Source organism: Gavialis gangeticus, unplaced genomic scaffold (assembly GCF_001723915.1).
Source record: "Gavialis gangeticus isolate Ggan-Ray unplaced genomic scaffold, GavGan_comp1, whole genome shotgun sequence".
Classification (NCBI taxonomy): domain Eukaryota; kingdom Metazoa; phylum Chordata; order Crocodylia; family Gavialidae; genus Gavialis; species Gavialis gangeticus.
Window position 1 is genome coordinate 37,712,390 of NW_017729004.1, and position 20,095 is coordinate 37,732,484.

Here is a 20,095-nt window from a genome sequence, read left to right on the forward strand (position 1 = left end):
CCCTCCCCATCAATGCTATATTTCTAGACAATTAACCTGGTTAAGAATGCCTAGCATTGTTTTTGGTGCAAAATGAAAATAAAGAAAAATGTATGTGATCAGTCTGGGGAATTTGCAACTGTGTGCACCTGGAAAAACATGTATAGATCACTGATGAGAAAATGTATATGGTTTTTGTGCTAGTGTTTCAGGTGCATGGAGTAAAATGGGCTATATGGGAAGTAAATGTGTGTGTATGTCCCCACATAGCCCTAGATTTCATCCTCAGACTAACTTCTAGATCACTGTATTACTCTGATGTTGCCAAGGCAATATGAAGCCCAAATTGTCAGACTATGAATAGAAACATTGCAATGTCTAGAGAAATTGTCAATTCAGAATGTGTAGATTTCTGAACATTCCCACTCAGTTCTGAATATTTGATCATGCAATTAGCATAGTTAGTCTACATTATAAGTTGTTGGAAAGCTGATCTCAGAAGGTAGATTGGGCATACAGATTTAAAAAATCCTGCACACACATGAGTTCTGTATCTGAGGAATGCTTAATTGTCCTTGTTGCCACCTGGAGTCTTAACTGTTTGTAAATAGAAAGGAAAGTCATTAAATATTCCTGATGTAACCAATCTTGTAAATAGTTTAAGTTACCACAAGAAAGCTACTTACTAATCTTACTCCTTGCAAAATGATTTTTTTTAAAGAAAAAAAATGTGATTCATAGTTGTGTGCAGCTTTAGATTAATAATTTGGGATACTGAAAAATATTTTGGATTAAAAAATGAAACCTTTCAATGTGGCAGGTGATGGAATACCTTATTGGTGGAGATGTCAAATCTCTTCTCCACATATATGGATATTTTGATGAAGAAATGGCAGTAAAGTATATTTCTGAAGCAGCCCTGGCTCTTGATTACCTTCACAGGCATGGGATAATCCATAGGTAAAGCCCACTATGTAGATTTATCATTTGGGGGTGGGGGGTTGGTTTTATTTCCATGGGAAGTTTTAAAACTGGGTATGGTATAAGAATGTAGAAAAGTTATGTAGTTTCCTTGGGGTTTTAAGGACTGACTTAATAGCTTTATTTTTAGAGATTTGCTAACTTTAGCCTTGCAAGCTGGTAGGCCAGGAGGAGAGGGAGACAGACAAAAGGGTCTGTAATCATTAAGGAATAAAATCCAGAATTCTTTGAGTACATGGATCCCTCTGTAGAGTGACCGAACCCCATGAGGGTGATCCCAGAGTCATTTAGCCAGAGGCCAGTCATTTGCTTTGCATGTTCTATATCCTTCCCTCCCACAAAGGGTCCCAACCACCACTCATTTTTGTGAGAGAGAGCTACAGGGTTCATCTCCTTCCTCACTTTATTTTAGATAGTTCAGGCTACCTTTACACCAGAGCTTGTTCTTGGTAGAATGCCAGTTCTCAGTGTGAATTTTACTTTGGGGTGGGGAGGGAAGCAAGGCAAGGAGGATAGAGAACACACTCAGATTTTGAGACATGGAAGTCGTGTGCCACGTATGGTGGCATAATGGTGTCCGATATGTTCTTTATGGCACTTACTTCTGGCATTTGACATTTCTATAATCTGCATTAAGCAAGGATGGTCTCCTTTTATTGATTACAGAGAACTAAAAATAGCTTTATCTTTGGTTTTGAGTTCTTTTTTCTGCTTATTGCAATCTCTTCTTTCTCTGTAATGCTAATTTGACCAACATTATTCCATTATCTCCATCTTCAGGGACCTGAAGCCAGATAACATGCTGATTTCCAATGAAGGCCATGTAAAATTGACAGACTTTGGCCTCTCCAGGGTTACTCTGAACAGAGGTGAGATGCATAAAAATAGGCTGTTGCCCAAGTAGTATGTTTTAGTACAGAGGTGCTCAACCCTCGGCCCACAGGCCAGATCAGGCCCACAGAATCCAGTCCATGGGGCTTCCCAGTTAGCGGCTGACTGCCACTCCCCTGTTGTCAAATTTCAAGACCTGAGGAGAGCCCTACAGACAGGTGAGCATAGCCCTGCACTCTGGATTGAGTGCACAGGGCCAGCTGGAGCAGTGTAGGACTGTGCAGGGCTGAGTGGACCCAATTAGGACTGTGGGGTGGTGCAGAGCTGAGTGGGGCTGATTAGGGCAGGGCCAAACAAGTCCAGGTGGAGGCAGCACAAGCCTGATCCTAACATTCAGGGCCTGATCTGGCCATGGGGCCAAAAGATTGAGCACCACTATTCTAGTATGCTTCTGAAAATCATTTTACATTCCAGTGACACATAGGAGCCCTAAATAAAATCAGGGAGCAGGGTACTGTACAAATATACCCAACTGTAACTAGCACTGCACCACATGCTAGTCAAACGGCAAAAGGTTTTGTTAAAAGCGACAGTATTTCTTTACTTAGTTTTGTGAATGGGGAATGTTTTCTCTCTAAAGCATTGTGTACACAGATGGTGTTATATATATATATATTCCAGTAATTATTCTATGCTTAACTTAAATTGTTAATGTTAATTTGAAAGGATCATGTCTTGATGCATCTAACCTAGTTCTAAAGTGGGGTCTCTTATAGATTTTATAGAGTACATAGACATTAGGGACTGGAAGGGACTTTGTGAGATCATTGGGTCTGGGCCCCCACCATAGGTGGGAAGTCAGCTGGGATCAAGTGACCCCAGCGAGAAATAAATCCAGCTGCTTTTTGAAGGAGTCCAGAGTAGGTGCTTGCACCACCTCTGGGGGGAGTTTGTTCCAGACCCTGGACACATGCACCATAAAGAATTTTTTTCTTCTATCCAGTCTAAATAGGCCTTCCAGGAGTTTATGGCTATTGGACCTTGTTATCCCTTGGGGAGCTCTGGTGAACAGATGTTCTCCCGGGTCCTGATGTACCCCTGTTTATGAAGCTGTAGGCTGCCACTAAGTCCCCCCAAGCCCTTTCTTCTCCAGACTGAAGAGTCCCAAGTCCCTCAGCCTCTCCTCGAATGGCTTTCCCTCCAGGCCTTGGATTGTAAGAGTGGCTCTCCTCTGGACTGTCTCAAGCTGCTTCCTCTTATATGTTTATTATGTCTTAGATGAAGCTATTCTTTCAGGTGATATAGTTTTCTTTTACAACCTTAAATACTGTATATTGCTAGTCAGCCACATATGCCAGGCAAACCATGATAAGTACACAGTAAACTGCACAGCATACCACATAGGTAAACATTGCATAATAAAGATGCTACAGGTTGCCTGTGTTAATAGGTAATTTACTATGTTTTTGACAGTCTTGTCTTCCACACAGTATTGTACCATTGTCAGTAGAATTAGTGTAAATATAGAAGAAAAATGTCTAGAAGATGCATGCCTTTAAGATTATAGGAAAACTTTGCATGCTGTGTGTGTAAAATAGGATGTAATTTTAACTGATTCCCTTTAAATATGCACCCAGTAATGGTGTTAGGTTGTATGTACAAACTTTATTTTCTATTTTTCCAGTACTTAACTGTAACCTGAATGTTCTCGTCATAGAAAACTTTTTCAGATTTGCTGGGTTTTTTAATTAAAGGCAGGAATTTCTATCTTCCTCCAGTCTCTCCTCCCAGAGACCCATAATTTACAAGCTTAATGGGAAACTACTTACTAATGGTGGTAGTCTAGCATTATTAAAACTACTTGTAGAGTATTTAAATACAAGGTACTGAAGTACTGCACACTGGTTGGAGTAGTGTGTCCAAACCCCCCCCTCTCCCCCCACAATGCTGCCCCACCTTGGAATTCCTAGGATCTTTAATTATTATCCTTCTGTCGTGATTTTGTATGCATATGCACCCCTTCCCCCCAGTTGTGTTATTATAAACATTTGCTTGTAGTTTTGACAACTGTGTGGTATAGTATTAAGAAGCTGAAAGCAAAAGTCTTCAGGTTTGTTTATTTTTTTATAATAAATGCAAAATATAATCAGCACAGTGCAATTTAAATTGGGCTTTTAAATATCTTATTAGTAATGCAAGTCATGGTGTGGCATAGGTAAGAATATATAGAGTATGAAACAATTAAATGGAGTATCTATTAATTTGGTATGTAGTGGCCTCTACTGGTACATATCCTCAGTACATCAACTAGGCTAAACATTTCTTTTTACTGCTCTTGCATATTAGGTTGGTAAATGATCAAAATATTTAATTTATTGGACAGCAAAACTAAAGCCTGACCTTCTGGAGTAATCTGTTATTCTTTCTATAGAGATAAACATGATGGATATCCTTACTACACCATCCATGGCAAAGCCGAAGCAAGACTATTCACGTACTCCAGGACAAGTGTTGTCTCTCATCAGTTCTCTGGGTTTTGTAAGTAATTTAGAATTTTGGGGTGCTTACACGCATGCAGGGAGGCTGTAATTCCAGCGTGTTGGAGCAGACTCAATTAATCAAGTCTGCTGGAGCGTGGAAATTACTGTGGTCATGCAGCCCCCAGCATCATGTGTAACAGCGACCTCATGCTGAAAAATGGTGGCGGGACGCTTTGAACTAAAGCTCGTTTGAGTAATGTTTGACAAGCTTTAGTTTAAAGTGCCCTGCTGCCATTTTTCAGCATGGGGGACACTGATACGCAGGATGCTTTGGGTTCTTTCAATTAGCATGGCTTTCAGAGCTGTGCTAATTAAAGTCTGTCCCCCATCCGCCTTCTGGAGCACATCTATAAATGTCCTTGGTTTTCTCTAAGTGTTTTAGATTTAAGGCAATGAGAGAAACTAAATAATGCTGGAGTAATGAGGTTTTCTTTGCATGTCATCTAAGCATGGCCAGGATTTCTTTTAACTGGATTTCTAGTGTCTGTGTGTTCTAGAAGTAACCTTGGACTTTATCCAAAAAAATGAATGTGTTTCTTAAAAGTGTGGAGTGAAACTTCAGTTGAGCTGCAGTTATATAATTCAGCTGAGTATAAATAATTATATTTACAGTCACAGATGCTTTCTTTGTACAGATATTTTTAATTTTTTAAATAAAGTCTATGCTTTTGATAGTACACCCCAATTGGAGACAAGGTGCAAGGACCTACATCAAGTCCCATGTCTGACACTTCACAACTTTCTCAAGGATTAGTTTCTTCCACTTCTGTGGGTCAAAAGGAATATACCCCTCTTTCGAGTAAACAGTTAAAGTCATGTAAGTACAGCATACAGTGTTCTAAGCAACACTATCAATGTAAAAGGTTTGCTTTTTTCTGCCTTTAATTTGACCAACTGAAATCACGGTCCGGTCATGGAGCAGCATCTCATTTAAAAGACTGAGCACCCAGCAATATATGTCATTAACAGTAGTCTTTTGTTTTGTTCTGATTCCAATGCAGATATTTTTCCCGATGCATTCTTCCTCAATTCCAAAGAAACCATAATTCAAAAAAATTGTGCACCACATTTTCAATGCTAATAAAGTTAAGATAACTTTGTGTGCCTTAACATATAAATTGCTTTATTGTGGTTCTTTTTTTTTTTTTCCTAACCTATTATTCCTAATATTTCTAACACAAATTGCAAGTATTACTGTAGTTTTGATGTACTTTATAAGTCATTTTGTAAGTCAGACCTCTTTATAACACAGAACTTACTGTATTGGAAAGTAACAAGAACAGTTCTCTACCATAATATCCTGTTGAGGAGCTGTTTAAAATTTGCAATGTTGGGGGTGGGGGGTGGTTTTGTTTTTTTCTTTCTCTCGCAGGTCTTGATACTGCTGCCTTAAATCCTGGGATGCCAGTGAGGAGTTTAACTCCATCTCTTCTTCAAGCTAGAAAAAGGTTTGGTACCTCTAGTGCCAGTAGCCACTCACGCACACGTCTGTCCAGTCTGGAATCGGAATGCTGTAGCAGCCCCAGGTGGGAGAAAGATGCAGAGGTCAGAAATGCTTCAATTCTCCACGATAATTTTACTTTTATAGTTTACTTGCACAAATTTGGGGGGTTCAAATTATATCATCATGCAGCTTTTGAGAGGTCTCCCATGGTTATTCCAAAACTGGGGAGAAAATGAGCTGGATACAATCTGCATCGAATTAAAGGTACCTCTGACCCTGGCAGCTTTTTCCCCAGTCAGATGCTTATCCTGTGCTATACAGTGGGCAGGAAAATCAAATTCCACCTCCTTACTGGCCTGCAGCCATGTGATTGGAGGATAGTCTGCTGACTGGAAAACCTTTCTTTGGGTTTTGCTCGGCTCTACAGTGAGTGAGGCAAGTATTAGCTTTATTACCCAAAATGTGAAGGCAGTAAGGGATCCTTCAAAGGAGAAAGAGAGCACACAACCTCTCTAAGGAGGTGGTAAACAACCATGACCACCCTTCTGCCAAGGCACAAGAATTCATGAAGCTTAACTTTTAGGTTAAGGCTGATTTTCTTTTGGCATGCCACTGAATTGACAGTGATTTTCTAAGCATTGCTAAGACAAACGTAATGCCATTTCTCCCATTGTAAAGTGTTGGTGAAATCATTTATGGAAAAACATGAAAGGTGTGGGGAAGAACAGAAAACACAAACCTTTCCTTAGCCAAGTAAAAATCAGAATTCGTAGAACTCTAACTTACTGGGCTTCTTAGGCACTGCTTTACTATTCTGCTACCTAAAATTAAAACAGCCTTTTTTCCTTTTTATCACTTCTGTATATGAAATATAATAGGCCAGTTGTGTTTTCTCCTAGAAATTGTTATCTCTAGTGCTGAGAATTAAATCATAATGTAGTTAAATATGGCAGAATCTCCTGGTATAATTGCAGTAATCTTACATTCTCACGCTTTAAGCGTAGATTCTTTATGTAACAGTTGTTCCATCACCGACATAATAGAAAGCTCATTTCTAATATCCCAAACAATAGCAGACTTTCAAAATTGCTGTTTTCCATTTGATTTTTTATTACTTATCTTAGACCAGGGGTCAGCAACCCCTGGCATGTGTGCCGAGCATGGCACGCAAGGCCATTTTGCTCAGCACGCCACCGCCAGCCTGGGCTCCAAGCAGCTGCTGCCAGCCACAGAGCCCAGGCTACTCCCAGCAGGCAGCTGGGAGGCTGCAAGCCCTGCTGGAAGCAGCCTGGGCTCCATGGGCCAGCTGCAGCCAGGAGGCTGCAAACAGCTGCTTCAGGCTCCGGCATATTGGCACTCTGGCACCTTCCAGGGTAGACATTGTGGTTTTTTCGGCACTCCGGCCAAAAAATGTTGCCTACCCCTGTCTTAGATTATTGTATTGCATGGCAAGTTGGAGCTGTTCATTGTGGTAGAATTAAAGTACTTTTCAAGCTCAGCAGTAAAATTACTTTTCTTATAAGCTGGAGTCTTAACATTTCAAATATGTCAATGTGTTTGTTCTCAGGGAACTGAAGATGCATCATGTTCTGCAACAAGCAAAGTAAATAAGGAATCGGAGAAGCTTCTTAATATGGAATTGTTGCATGCCAAAGATGCTAAAACATTAAAGACAAAGGAACTTGAGTCTGTTATCTCTCCAATTGGTAGCAATGACTCTGACTCTGGCAAAAGGCATGAGGCAAGAATTGAGCATTCTGATATAATTGTCACTGCTGTGACAGCAGTAGATATGAAAGATCTAGTCAGGAAATGTCTTTCTGAAAATAAGGCTTGGGAAGAAAAGTGTGTTTTGGATAAAACTGGTTTGACAAAGGAAACGGCAAAAGCATCCAGTCACCAGCAGCCCCGCTCCTGGCTGATTGATCCCATCAAAGAGGAGGATATTCTTGAAAAGCCAGGTATCAAAAGAAACTTTCAGCAAGTTGACACCAGTCCTTGTCAAGAACTTAACCAAGTCAAAAAAAGCAATGCCGAATACAAACGTGGTTGTCAAATTTCAGAATACCAGGAAAACCAAAACACAGGTTTAACAACAGAAATTCAGTCCTTAATGCTTTCAAGTGATGGAGGCCTATGGAAGACCTGTAAAAGTGGTGAATTAAAAGCTAAAGACATTATCTGTAGGCAGCAAACATCAGAAAAATCAGCCATACCATTAATAGCCAAGAACCTTATGCATGATTTGGATGTAGATTATGAAAAAGATGATAAAAAGGAATATATGAACTCTAGTTTCTTAGGCACTGATGATGAGAAACCTCTTGGAATCTTGAGTGTGGACTCTGATGTATCCCTCCCTGAGATGTCTGTTACAGAGAGCCATTTAGAAAAACAGCTTTCAGATTTGGATAAGAGTATTAAAGACCTTTCCTTTGAGGAGTCAAAAACTGAAGCCATGTTAGTAGCATCACCATGTTGCCAAGATACTTCAAGAGGTGAGGAAGAACGTATCCAGGAGAGCAAACCTTTACAACATGAACATGATACTGACCTAAAATTCTTAGCTGAACCTCATATTGATGCGTCTTCTCCTTCAGAGGAGATGATGAAAACACTGGCTCTCCTTAAAAAAAATGTTGTTGCTTTTCGAAGTTATAACAGTCCAATTAATGTGTCCAATGCATCTGAGCCATCAAGAATTAGCATGGCTTCTTTAGATGTAGTGGATGTTTCACCTGCCTGTAGTGGCTCTTATCCCATGGCTATTACACCAGCACAAAAAGGAAGATCATATAGGGCTTATCAGGTATGTGACCAAGTATTGTTGCGAGTGATATATACACATGAGCACTGAATGAATTTGATGCGGCCATCTGCAAGTTAAGCAAAAGCAGACTGAAATAATGTGGCAGCATTCCAGGTCTTAGATATGCCTTGCCATAATAATTGCCTTTTAGTCTCATCATCAATAATTTGGCCACTAACAAACGCTGTCATGGCTTGCCCTTTTGTAAGGAATGGATGATTGTTTGCTTTTAAGCTGGAAGAGGACAAAACAAAGGATGATACTCTATTACTTTTGTCTTGCTGCCCCCTTATGGAATGCTCAGACATTTTTTTCTTTGGGCAGTTATCCCTGGAGTCCTTAGGTTTCCTGCTTGAGTAGGTTTTCTTTTCCCCACCTTTTTTTGCTGCGACCCGCTGCTGGGAGCAGAGTATGGCAGTGGCAGCGGCAGCCCGAGCAGTGGGGGAGCTCCTGGCATGCAGCCCAGCTTGTCCTTTGTGTGCAGCGCCACCAGCATTGCCCCCATGACCCTCATTTGGGCTCAAAGTTGGGAACTGCTGATCTACAGGATGAGATAGTTGCCTACTAATATATGTAAAATAAAATTACTGTTGTTAAATTTACACATAACTCCACAGTCTGGATTTGGGAAACTGTTCTTACATTTAGTAAGACCCTGAGAGGAGGGAAAGGTTGGGGGAAAAAAAAGTACATTTCAGTCTGCGGTGTCCACTGTTATATTGCTGTTGAGGTATCACAGAAGCTTAACTGAATAACTTTGCTGAGAAGGGAGGTGAACATACAGCTGACTCAGAGAGAAGTGCTAAAATGTTTGCAATTCTAACCATATTCGTTGAATGCCTAGTGGTGGTGTTTTTCTCTTTAGAAAAGAGAGAGCCTTGTTTAGATTACAAACTCCTCCTTCACTGTGACTTAAACCAACTGTGAAACTTTGCTGGACTCGGCCCCCATAGTTCAGGGAAGCAGGTGATTTTTCCCTTGTGGACTTGCATGGTGTGAGAAAATCTTATGCGTAGCATGTGAATATGGTAACAGATGTGTGTATGCTTTTATTATAAAAACTACGTGTTTTTTAAATATACAACTTATAATCAGATTGGACCCATATACCTCCCTATATTGGGGTATTGTGGCTAATATGATTGTGTATAGTGTATTAAACTACTGCATCAAGAACAAAGGTAGAGATCAAGTGAGTGTTAAGTGCTCTGAAAGGAAACTAAAGGACACAGGGTATCATTGACATGCTCTAGTGGAGAGAGAAAGATTACCATTGCAGCTTTTCAGCAAGGGTGCAGCTGTATAAAAACAAGGTAAGTACCATTTTGGGGGGCACTTGTTGAAATCCCATTGCCTTCAAAGGATGTCCTCAGTTCCAGTTGTCTAATCCCATAGAGAGCAATCATCACACAGGTTAAAGTTGGTACAGAACTGCCTGCAGATTATAATTGCAGGTGAACATGCAAGCCAGAAAGAATCCTGCTTGACTTCCAGACTTAAGTCAGTGGGGCTGGCGGTTTAAATAGGAAAAGCTTTGTTTATAAACTCAGGCTGGTATGCAGGATATAGGGAATCTGGTGGTGATAATTTAACTGTAACTATAGTCTAAAAATCATTGAATACACACACTTGCTTGAGTCAGGAAGCTGGATATTGAGTTTTTATTGCTCAAGTGGTTAGAATCTGAACAATCCATTTGGTAAATGACTTTTAAGATGCAAAATTGAAGGAGACAGTTTAATGGCAGTAAGAAAAGCAGATTTAGTCTTGCATTTCTTTCAGATAATTTTCTCTGGTTTTATGACAAAAGAGCAGGAGGCCAAAGAAAAATTTTAAAATGAAGGAATGGACATTGCTCATCCCTTTAGGCTTTGATTTGATTGAGACAGTCATGCAACAAAAGGCTTGATGTAAGTGTAGCCATAGTCAGTATTGTTACTAGGGGTACACTATGGGCTGTGTTTGACATTTGCAACTTTTTATTATGTGGCATAAGACGCCTCACGGAGGAGATGCTGATACACCATATAGGACTCCAAAGAGTGTAAGAAGAGGGGCTGCCCCCATGGAAGGTGAACGTATTTTGGGAACTCCAGACTACCTGGCACCTGAATTGCTGTTAGCAAAGCCTCATGGTAAGGAAACCATTTTAGCAATGCAAGAAAGTGGGTAGTATTTGGAACGCCAAATCTGTAGACACTTCAGACCAAATTTTTATTTTTTTAAAGATCTTTAGGGGGTCTAAAGATGCAAAACCATCTCTAATGGGGTTTCAGTGTCTGGCATCTGTTGCCATTGAAATAAATGGGAGTTTAAGCCTCTAAACCCTTGTCTTCCTCTTGAGGCCCTAAAAGACGTATAAATAACTGACATTTGCCCTTATTCTTGGCTTTAGCCATTTATTTTGAAAATTTTATTTTGGGATTGATATTAAAAAGCACTGTTGAATATACAGTCACGTTTTTAATAAGCTGCTTTATTTAAGTCGATTGAACTCATCTGTGGTATTTATGAGCTCAAAAGAAATACCACTGACTTAATGGAGCATTCCCATTACATATTCAGGCTGGCTGGCTGTGGTAAATACAATTAGTTTTGGTAGAAAATGGTAACAGATTAGAAGATTTTTGTAAAGGAAATAAAATAGAAACTCACTAAATGGCAGTAATAATGGGGTCAGACTGAAGTGAAAGACAAATTGAGAGGCAAATTGCAAATCTTGCAAATTAACAAATTAAAAATCCAGGGTATAGTGTCACAGAATTTTGAATTGATCTGAAAGTTGTTTTAATTTGCTACTGAACAGTTTAGTTAGTAGTGGACTTTATATTTTACAAAAGTATTAAAATGTAGTAAGAAAAAGTTAAAGAATGTCTTACAACTTAACTGTAACGTAAATAGAAAAGCCATCATTTACTTAATCATAATATAGCATTACACCTTGCACTTCTACTTCCACACAGCCTTCCAGCTAAGAATCTTGATATACCTTACATTAAACCGCTGCATCTCTACTGCCAGGTATAATCAACAGCATTTAAAAATGGAGAAACTGAGGTATAGAATGGCTTACTCAGGATGTATGTGGTAGACCCAGACAAAGAAAGTAAATGAAGACAGGCCTCACTGAAGTCGATGTAAAAATTCATATTCATGGAACTAGGCCCACCCCCAGATTTGACCCACGGAAATGGTCTTGTTTATAAAGTGGCTGTCCTCCACGTAATTTAAAATCAGTTACCTCAATTGCTGAAGTTACCGTAAATGTATAGAACATGTTCTTTTTTTAAAAAGTTCTGATTGTTATGGATTTCTAATAGGAAAACAGATTTATGTCCTGTTTTACATTCTAAAATTGGCAAAGGGCAGCTTCAGTTGCTTACCATTTACTGTGACTTGCCTGCTTTGTAATTTGGAATAAACTGGCATTTTCTTTAAGGTACTGACCTGTAAAATTGTTAGCCTTCCAGTACCCCGTATCTGAGAAGGATTGTTCTTTTATCCCAAACATCGGTAGACCTCAACTCACTTGTAAGCCTCTGTCACTAATGAACTCCATCCTGTCTCGAGGTAGAGGGTGCATTAAGGAACGCAGCTAAGAGATTTCTAGTTCCTTTCCAAACTTTCTGCAAGCACATTTATGTCAACTCTTAGAAAAACCTATGTGTATGTGATTAAGGGGACTCAGAAAGCTCCACAGAAACAAACTGAACAAGCTACTCCAGCAATGAACAAAATTGATAAAATTTACTATGACTCTTACATTGATAAATTAGCTTCTGTAGTAATTTTAATATGCCTAACTCATTTTTTTCATATACAGGGATTCTGACCTGTGGTGAGTTTGCTCTAATACTTTATAGAAAGTGTTCAAGTAAACTATGAGCAGTCAAAGTATAACTAGATCACACTTTCCAGTAAAGATACTGCTATATAAAATTACATATACAATAAATGAACCAGATAATAATGCATTATCTCTTGAGATCCAACTTATTAAGAAGCTTCAGTTGTACTGTTTGTAGGTCACTGGAAGCTACAGTCATCGCATATTACTTTCCAAGGCTTTCTGGCTAACGAGAGGCAAAATACAGAAACTGTAAAAGGGGGGTAGATGGAAAAAAATGCTCAGTAAAATAAGACACAGAGCACGTCTACACATGCGCCCATTGACAGCACAGCTATGCAGGGCTACTCCTGCCTTAATGTGCTCCCCTACAGCAGCCAGGAGCTCCAGGTTCCCCCAGGTGCCAGCCCCTGGCTGGCAGGGGACACAGGGGTCAGGCCTGGGCTGCAGGGGGAGCTGTCCCATCTCTGAAGCAGTTGCCTCCAAACCCTGTGCCCCATTTGGCAGGGGCGGGGCTTGGGAAACAGTCCTCTGCCCCATGCAGCTGCCTGCCTCCCAGCCCTTCACTCTGATTGGCAGAGCCAAGCGAGGGCTGACACACCATCCGTGTGCAGTAAATGTTGCACATGTGTAGATGGTGACACTTTTTTTACCATGCAGTAGTGTCTCATAGATGTGCCCACTCAGAATAAATAGATGGATTAAAACCTTTTATCCTCTAGATCAGCTTTTAATATCTTACATGGCTAGGAAGGGTAGGATGTTCAAGACCCTGTGTTTGGCTATCTATACAGAAGTTTTTACCTTTTGGGAAGTCATATGATAACACCAAGATACAATTCATATTTGTCCAGGTCTTGAAGAATAAATAGTTGCAGAAATCTTTTTCTTTAATACTTTGACTAGAGTTGTGATCTTATTAGACTTTGACTAAAGTTCATAAGGTTTTTTGAAACATTCAAATATGTTTGTTGGATGGGATTTCACTGCTTTAATATGCTTAGCTGGGTGAGGCACTCTTACTGCTGTATTGAGTAGGGAAAACTAAATTTCACCCATCTGTTTAGTTTAATTTATAGCTACAACTGCTTAGAAATCTAGGAAAGCTTAAAGATCAACCTACAAAAAGAGGCTTTTACAAGTAGTACAAATATTTGGGGTTTACTTTTTTTGTTAGACTAAGGGAAAAGACGACCTTTGATTTCTGTGCAAACCAGTTTTTGCAGTAAGTGTATCCTGGGTTCTTTACAGAATGAAGTGGGCATGGCTTGAAGATGCAAAAACCACAGAATGCATGCAGCTGGCTAGTGGTGCCTGGTCTGCTTTGCTTGCTTAAGTGGGTTGACTGCATTTGTTTGGTAGAAGCTGTGTGCTGGGGTGTGAGGGGATGAACTATTTAGAAACAAATGAGAGAGGAGCCTAAATAATTTCACATTGCCCTAGTAAAATAAACTAAATCCACTGTCTTCGTCAGCAGAAATCTGCTTGTAGAGTCTTTGATATTTTGGCAGAACAATGTCTTAGGCTAGTGAAAATATCAACATCTTGGGTTTTGTAGAGTAATTGATCATTTGTTTGGGAATAAAATGAGCACATCTTGAATTGCAGAGGACATAAAAATTGTTCTTTTGCAAGTTTTCTCTTGCCCCAAGACAGCATCTCTCATGAGTGAGTCTAGACTGTTGTCAGTACACCAACTATATTGTGCAAGACCTGGCAACTGAGCTATTCCAGTACACTCATCCATCATTTATCAGTAAATATTGTTGCGATCATTAACATGGAGAAATATACAGCCTTTTTTAATATAGAGCCCTTTGATGATAAACTATTTGAAACCCCTACTTACTTCAATAGATTCTCAGAATATTTCATAATATACTAGCCTCCCAAGAAGTTTTACAGAACTTCCTTTTTTTTCAATTTCTGCTCGGGTCCAGTTTTAGGCAATGTACTTTGCAGATGTAATTGACTTCAAAGTATAGTTTGAAATACGGCTTAAGCAACATTCCTTTTATGCTAACTGCCTGGCTCTCTCCTTTATTTAGGTTCTGCTGTAGATTGGTGGGCTCTTGGAGTTTGTTTGTTTGAATTTTTAACAGGAATTCCACCCTTTAATGATGAAACACCACAACAAGTCTTCCAAAATATTCTGAAAAGAGGTAATTCATCTCCCATTAGAACTGAACTCAAGAGTTTGCTGCATTAGTTGAGTTACTGACAAATTGTATCTCTTTTTATTTGTAGATATTCCTTGGCCTGAGGGTGAAGAAAAGTTATCCATGAATGCCCAAAATGCAATAGATATTCTTTTAACTATTGACACTACGAAGAGAGCTGGACTAAAGGGTTAGTATTTACTGTACTTGTTTCTTGCTTTCCATGCAATACACTGAATATGTGGAAATGTTACTGTTCCCACTAACATTTTGACAACCTGACTTATTGTCTGTGGGACTTGGCATATGGAACTAGAGTACAACACACATCATGGTATTACCTGTTACCTGTATAATCTCCAGACTGACAAGATGGCAAGGCTTTGCACTGTTTGAATAGGCAAGCAAATATTGAATTGGACCTTGCTTTGTGTTCACACTGTTTACTATGATTGTTTAACATGTTTGTCATATGACTTGTCAAAGTGCAGTCTAACTTCCTCAGATGCTTAGCTTCCAACTGGTTTCCCATCCCTAATAAAAAAACTTCTTAAGCTCTTGTTAGCATGTTTCTGGCCTTGTATCCCATATGATTTCTTAATCGCACCCTACTTAACTGCCTTATATGGATCTTGCAAAGAGAGAGAAAAATCTCAGAGGAACATTTGGCTTTGAGAACTCTGCCAGGAGGAGGTGGAGCTACTGTGTAATTACTTGTAATAAGAAATGAAAGTTGAAGCCAGAATAAGTCAAAAGATAAAGCACACATTTTTCAACAGTTGAGGGTAACTATTTGAATAGCCAAGGAAAATGGCAAATTACCCATCTTTTGATGTGTTCAGATGAAGGCTGGATGCCTTCCTGAAGGATGCTTCCTCAAATGCAAGTTATTATTATTATCCTTATTATTGGAGGAACTGGATGAAATGTAATGGTCCCTGGCATGCAAACTCAGATGCAATGATACTCTGGTCCTTTCCAATGTGAAATTCTATAAATCTATGCCAGGAGCTACCTGCAATTGTCTGAATATGATGAAAAGGGATGGATTAGTCAAGGATGGTCCTGCTTTGAGCAGGAGGCTGAGCTAGATGACCTGCGTGGTCCCTTTCAGCTCTACTTTCCTCTCATCCTATCTGACTGATTGTAACAATTCTTTAGCTACTTTAATGGCCACTGAAATATGACCATATTTGCGTGTTTTGGTCTACGTCCTGGTTCTGAGATCCTCTACCATTGTAACTAAGAGTCTCCAGGATATTAGATTTATGACACATTACAACCTGCCTGACATCTGATTCACCAGGTACTTGCCAGACCTGGCCTTTTTACACTTCTCTTTTGCCTCCCCACTTTTTCTACCCTTTGTCTTCCTAATTTCTAGCTATTTACTTTTTCACAGACAGCCTTTTTTACCTTTGATAACTACTACAGTAAAGTCTCCCTTCCTTACCTTTGGCTTTTGCCCCCTCTGTTTCCCCACCTCCCTTCCCTTCTCTACCTTTTGGTTTTCCTTATTTCTATCTATTTACATTCTCACTGACATCCTGTCACACTTCTAGCTTCTTTCTTTCCTCTGAGGTCTCAGAACAGCAAAGACTCCCTATGCCTGAAGAAGGGTGATTGCACCCAAAAGCTCACAAAGAACATTTTTCCAACTACTCACTTGGTCTAATAAGATATCACATCTTCCCAAAGAACCTGGCCTATCCAGGACAGAAGGAATTTGATTGTCAGGGGTTGCCTCAATGATATTTCCATACAGGAGAGGTTAGAGGTAGGGCAACAGCTGGCAAAAAAACCAGTGTCCAAAGTTTTTCCTTGACGCATCTAAATCGGTGACTATTGCCAGTAGTGCTCTCTCTGAGAGGCATTCATGTTCCTTTTTAAAAGACAAAGCCAAGCATTTCTCTTACTTCCAGCTGTAAGGCAAAGCCCTCAAGTTTTTATTACATAAAGGTGTTAGTTTTCAACCTGCTCATATTGCATGCACTGTTAATAGTCGCATGTCTGGGAACATAATTTGTAGTCTAACACAAAAGCAAAGGGACACTTACAAATGCTAAATCTTCTAGTTCCTCTTCTCGCTTAGAGCACCTTTTTAACATTGTGCCTACCATAAATCTTCCTGCATTTTAAGTTCCATGGGTTTTGGAAAACATGTAACATTAATTGCTTGTATTGGGTGACCTTTTCAGTGCCTTGGGTCAGCCCGCAGTCTGGTCAGAGTGCTTACAGTTGCAGCAGGGTGGATTTGCTTTAAATCAAATTGATTTAAATCACTAGTCAGGAAGCCTCGACTTTTAATAACTGTTTTCTACAAAAGGTGCGTTCTTGTTGTTTGTTATCTGTTATTCATTTAACTTCCTTGAATCTTTGTACTTTTAGAGAGAGGTAAGGGTTTGACTCTGTGTACGCAAACTTGCACACAGACAAAAGGGCAGATGGGTAGGTAATCAGGTCTTTTATCTCTCATCTCCATATACTGCTGTTAACAAGGATTTTATCTCTGGAGACAAATCCAGAGTTTGAAAACTGAAACTAAGCATGACAGAAATGCTTAACGTGATCTTTTAGACTGAGTCCTATTGGATAGAGTGGTTTTCTTTAATCTTTACTAATCCATAGAGGAGTCTCTGGGAACCCTACAAGATTGAGCCCCTAATATAGTTCATAGCCTGTTGTGACTTTTTTTATAAAACTTTTCTAAAAAGATTTACGTGAATGTATTGTCTCAAATTATATATAATTAGAAGTTATAATCTCTATTCCATGATGATATCTTTGAGCTTTAACATATCATAAATTAAAACAATCTTTATATAGGTTTTAAAAAAAAGGATTTAAACCAAAAAAATCTGACTTTATTTTTTTTAATTGCTGATTTTTATCCCCCCTGACTGTTGCAGCTCTGTAGCAGCAGCCTCTGCTGAAGAAGGAGTATAGAAATTTAAGTCCAACTGTCCTTTTCTCCCTTCTCATTCCCATTTCAGTTAGTAGACCTCTGTACTAGCCTGTGGACACTGCTCTTTAGAAGGCCTCTGCTGAGCTAAGCGCACGTTTGAACCCTCCATGGAAATTTGCATTTTGCAATTTGGGTCTAAAGCAGCACAGCCATCCTCTTCTGGGAATGACTCAGTTTTCCTGCCTGCAGCAGCTAGGAAAAAGGAGCCCATTTACAGTTTCTTGACCAAACCAGATTTTGAAGTAGGGTTAGTTTGCTTATACAGGCGATCTATAATAGGAAAGGAATTACATATTGTGTGATAGTCATTGCATCATATTTAATACAACCATCCAGCATCTCTGTTGTAGTTATAACTCTTACCTAACTTGTGGGGTTAGTTTGCATGGCAATACTCTGACCTCACGGGAAGCTGTTGACACTCTAGCAGGCTGTTTCCAGTTTGGGCTTACATAAATGTCCAAAAAAGTAAAGTGTACAACACCTGCATAAATGTCAAGTTAGTATGTAAGGGTGCTTGCAGACATAAAACAACCGCAAAAACTGGCACTTTAAACTTGGTGCATTCCTGTGCCAAGTCTTGCACATGCCTAGAACAGTGCATTACTTCAACCCAGCTCATCTGACATCTGTAAAGAATGGGTGCTTTAGCAGAGCTCTTCTGGTGCTTTTATTGAGTAACTGTTTGAATCGGCTTTAGCTAAAAGTGCCAAAAAGTCCTCCTGAAGTGCCCAATCTTTATAGATGCTGCAGAGCCAAACTGAAGTAATGCACTGCTGCTTCCGGTAAAGAGCAGTTTTTTTTGGTTTCTGTTTTTTAATGTCTGCAGCGTAATTGGTTTAATTGCATAACATGATGCCACTCCCAATATCTTGCCTATTGATTACATCATAAGTCATCAGTTAAATTCATATTGGTTAGATGCATACTCTGCTCAAGCGCATAGCATCTTTCAGCTCCACTATCTATTTTATAATGTAACTGTGCTCCTGTTAACCACGTAGACATAGAGATGGACCCATCAAAGGGCTGGGCTAGTCAGTTTGGGAGCTGCTAATAGCATGGCACTGATAATATCATGTTAAGGAGAAACATTTATATTATGCCAGTAAGTGCATGCTTATTAATAAAGACACTTATTCCCAAGGCAATGCACTTAAGCAAAACTACTGACAACTGGCAGGTGAGTGAGGTGGCTGGATGACTAGAAGATGCTCCTAATGCATCTCTATATTTTATTTCAGAGCTGAAACGTCACCCCCTTTTTGCAGGAGTAGACTGGGATAATCTGCAGAATCAAGCGATGCCTTTCATACCTCAACCAGATGATGAAACAGACACTTCTTACTTTGAAGCTAGGAATAATGCTCAGCACCTAACTGTGTCTGGATTTAGCTTATAAGAAGAAAATGAAACTCTGTCCATGGTTCTGCACACTTCTCTCTTCCCATTTAACAGTAGGTTGGCTTTGGTTTTCTTATCAAGTGTACTTTTAAGAAAAAAAATCTGTCTACTTCTAAATTGTTGTGTCCATTATTATAGAACTAAACTACTGTATAGAAAGGTCATTAGCTCCAAATGACTTTATTTATCCTGCTTACTGCACCTTAGAAGTCTGAATATTATGTTTGTAAAGTTAATGGCACTTTCACACATGGCATTTCTGCTGCTGAGGAATACTTTCAATTTGTGGTGGGTTATTCTGCAATGAAATAGAGCAGAGTGGGGGGGGGCATAAATATAGCTTAATTGTTTAAATTTGATTTATCCATTGTGGCTAAATAGATTAGTAGTCACATTTGGGATTGGTGATGTTGGACCAGTTTCAAGATGCATAGAGAAATCAAAGTTTCTCTCAGTGCGGTGTCAAAACACCTAATTCCTTGGTGCTAGTCCTTAAACAGGATGAAATTTTTAGATGTTTTAACAATGTTAAGTCACTTACGTTGACTGTTCAGCTGCTGAGTTACTGGTGTTAGAAACTTTAGTAAACTTTTACTATCAGTATCACTTTTCCTAGCTTAAATGGGCCAGGGAATAAAAACTTGTGGAAGCTGTTTAAATTGTCATGCTGAAAAGATTCTGAATGTGTTGTTGCAGGATGGATTAAACCATGTGTATTTTAACAATTATTTGTTTTAATAGAAAAGTCTAAGTGCATGTATTTGGCCTCTTTCCTATGTCATGTAGTGCCATAAAAAATTGTTTGCCAATCAAAACAGGATTTGCTGAAAATGAAGATGCTATGTATTAAAGTCTATTTTTCAAACTGATTAATATGACAGCTTCACCATAAATTAGATTCAGTAAAACTTGAATTTCAATTAGGGCTTTCATTATTAAACACTTTAATGAGGGATAAGCCCTATATTTTTTCCAATATATTAAAACAATATGTTGATTTCATGTTAAAGTGTGGAGATTACTGTTATATTTCTTATTGTCCCTAACTGCTAAATGTCTACTTTTGTTGAAACTGCTTCTTTTCCCTACAAGTGGGAAATCTATATTAAACAAACAAAAACATATCCTCCTTTTAA

The 20,095-nt window shown here is 39.2% G+C and overlaps 1 protein-coding gene across 1 annotated transcript in view; it reads left to right on the plus strand.

Moving 5' to 3' along the window:
* Positions 1 to 20,095, plus strand: part of MASTL (microtubule associated serine/threonine kinase like) — a 30,504-nt gene extending 10,409 nt beyond the window's left edge. Inside the window, exons 3-12 of the mRNA XM_019508244.1 lie at positions 800 to 939; positions 1,741 to 1,829; positions 4,223 to 4,329; positions 5,007 to 5,148; positions 5,704 to 5,876; positions 7,343 to 8,584; positions 10,581 to 10,719; positions 14,480 to 14,593; positions 14,679 to 14,780; positions 18,800 to 20,095. Coding sequence (XP_019363789.1) covers positions 800 to 939; positions 1,741 to 1,829; positions 4,223 to 4,329; positions 5,007 to 5,148; positions 5,704 to 5,876; positions 7,343 to 8,584; positions 10,581 to 10,719; positions 14,480 to 14,593; positions 14,679 to 14,780; positions 18,800 to 18,957 — 2,406 coding nt within the window. The 3' untranslated portion in view covers positions 18,958 to 20,095. The remainder of the gene's footprint in view (positions 1 to 799; positions 940 to 1,740; positions 1,830 to 4,222; positions 4,330 to 5,006; positions 5,149 to 5,703; positions 5,877 to 7,342; positions 8,585 to 10,580; positions 10,720 to 14,479; positions 14,594 to 14,678; positions 14,781 to 18,799) is intronic.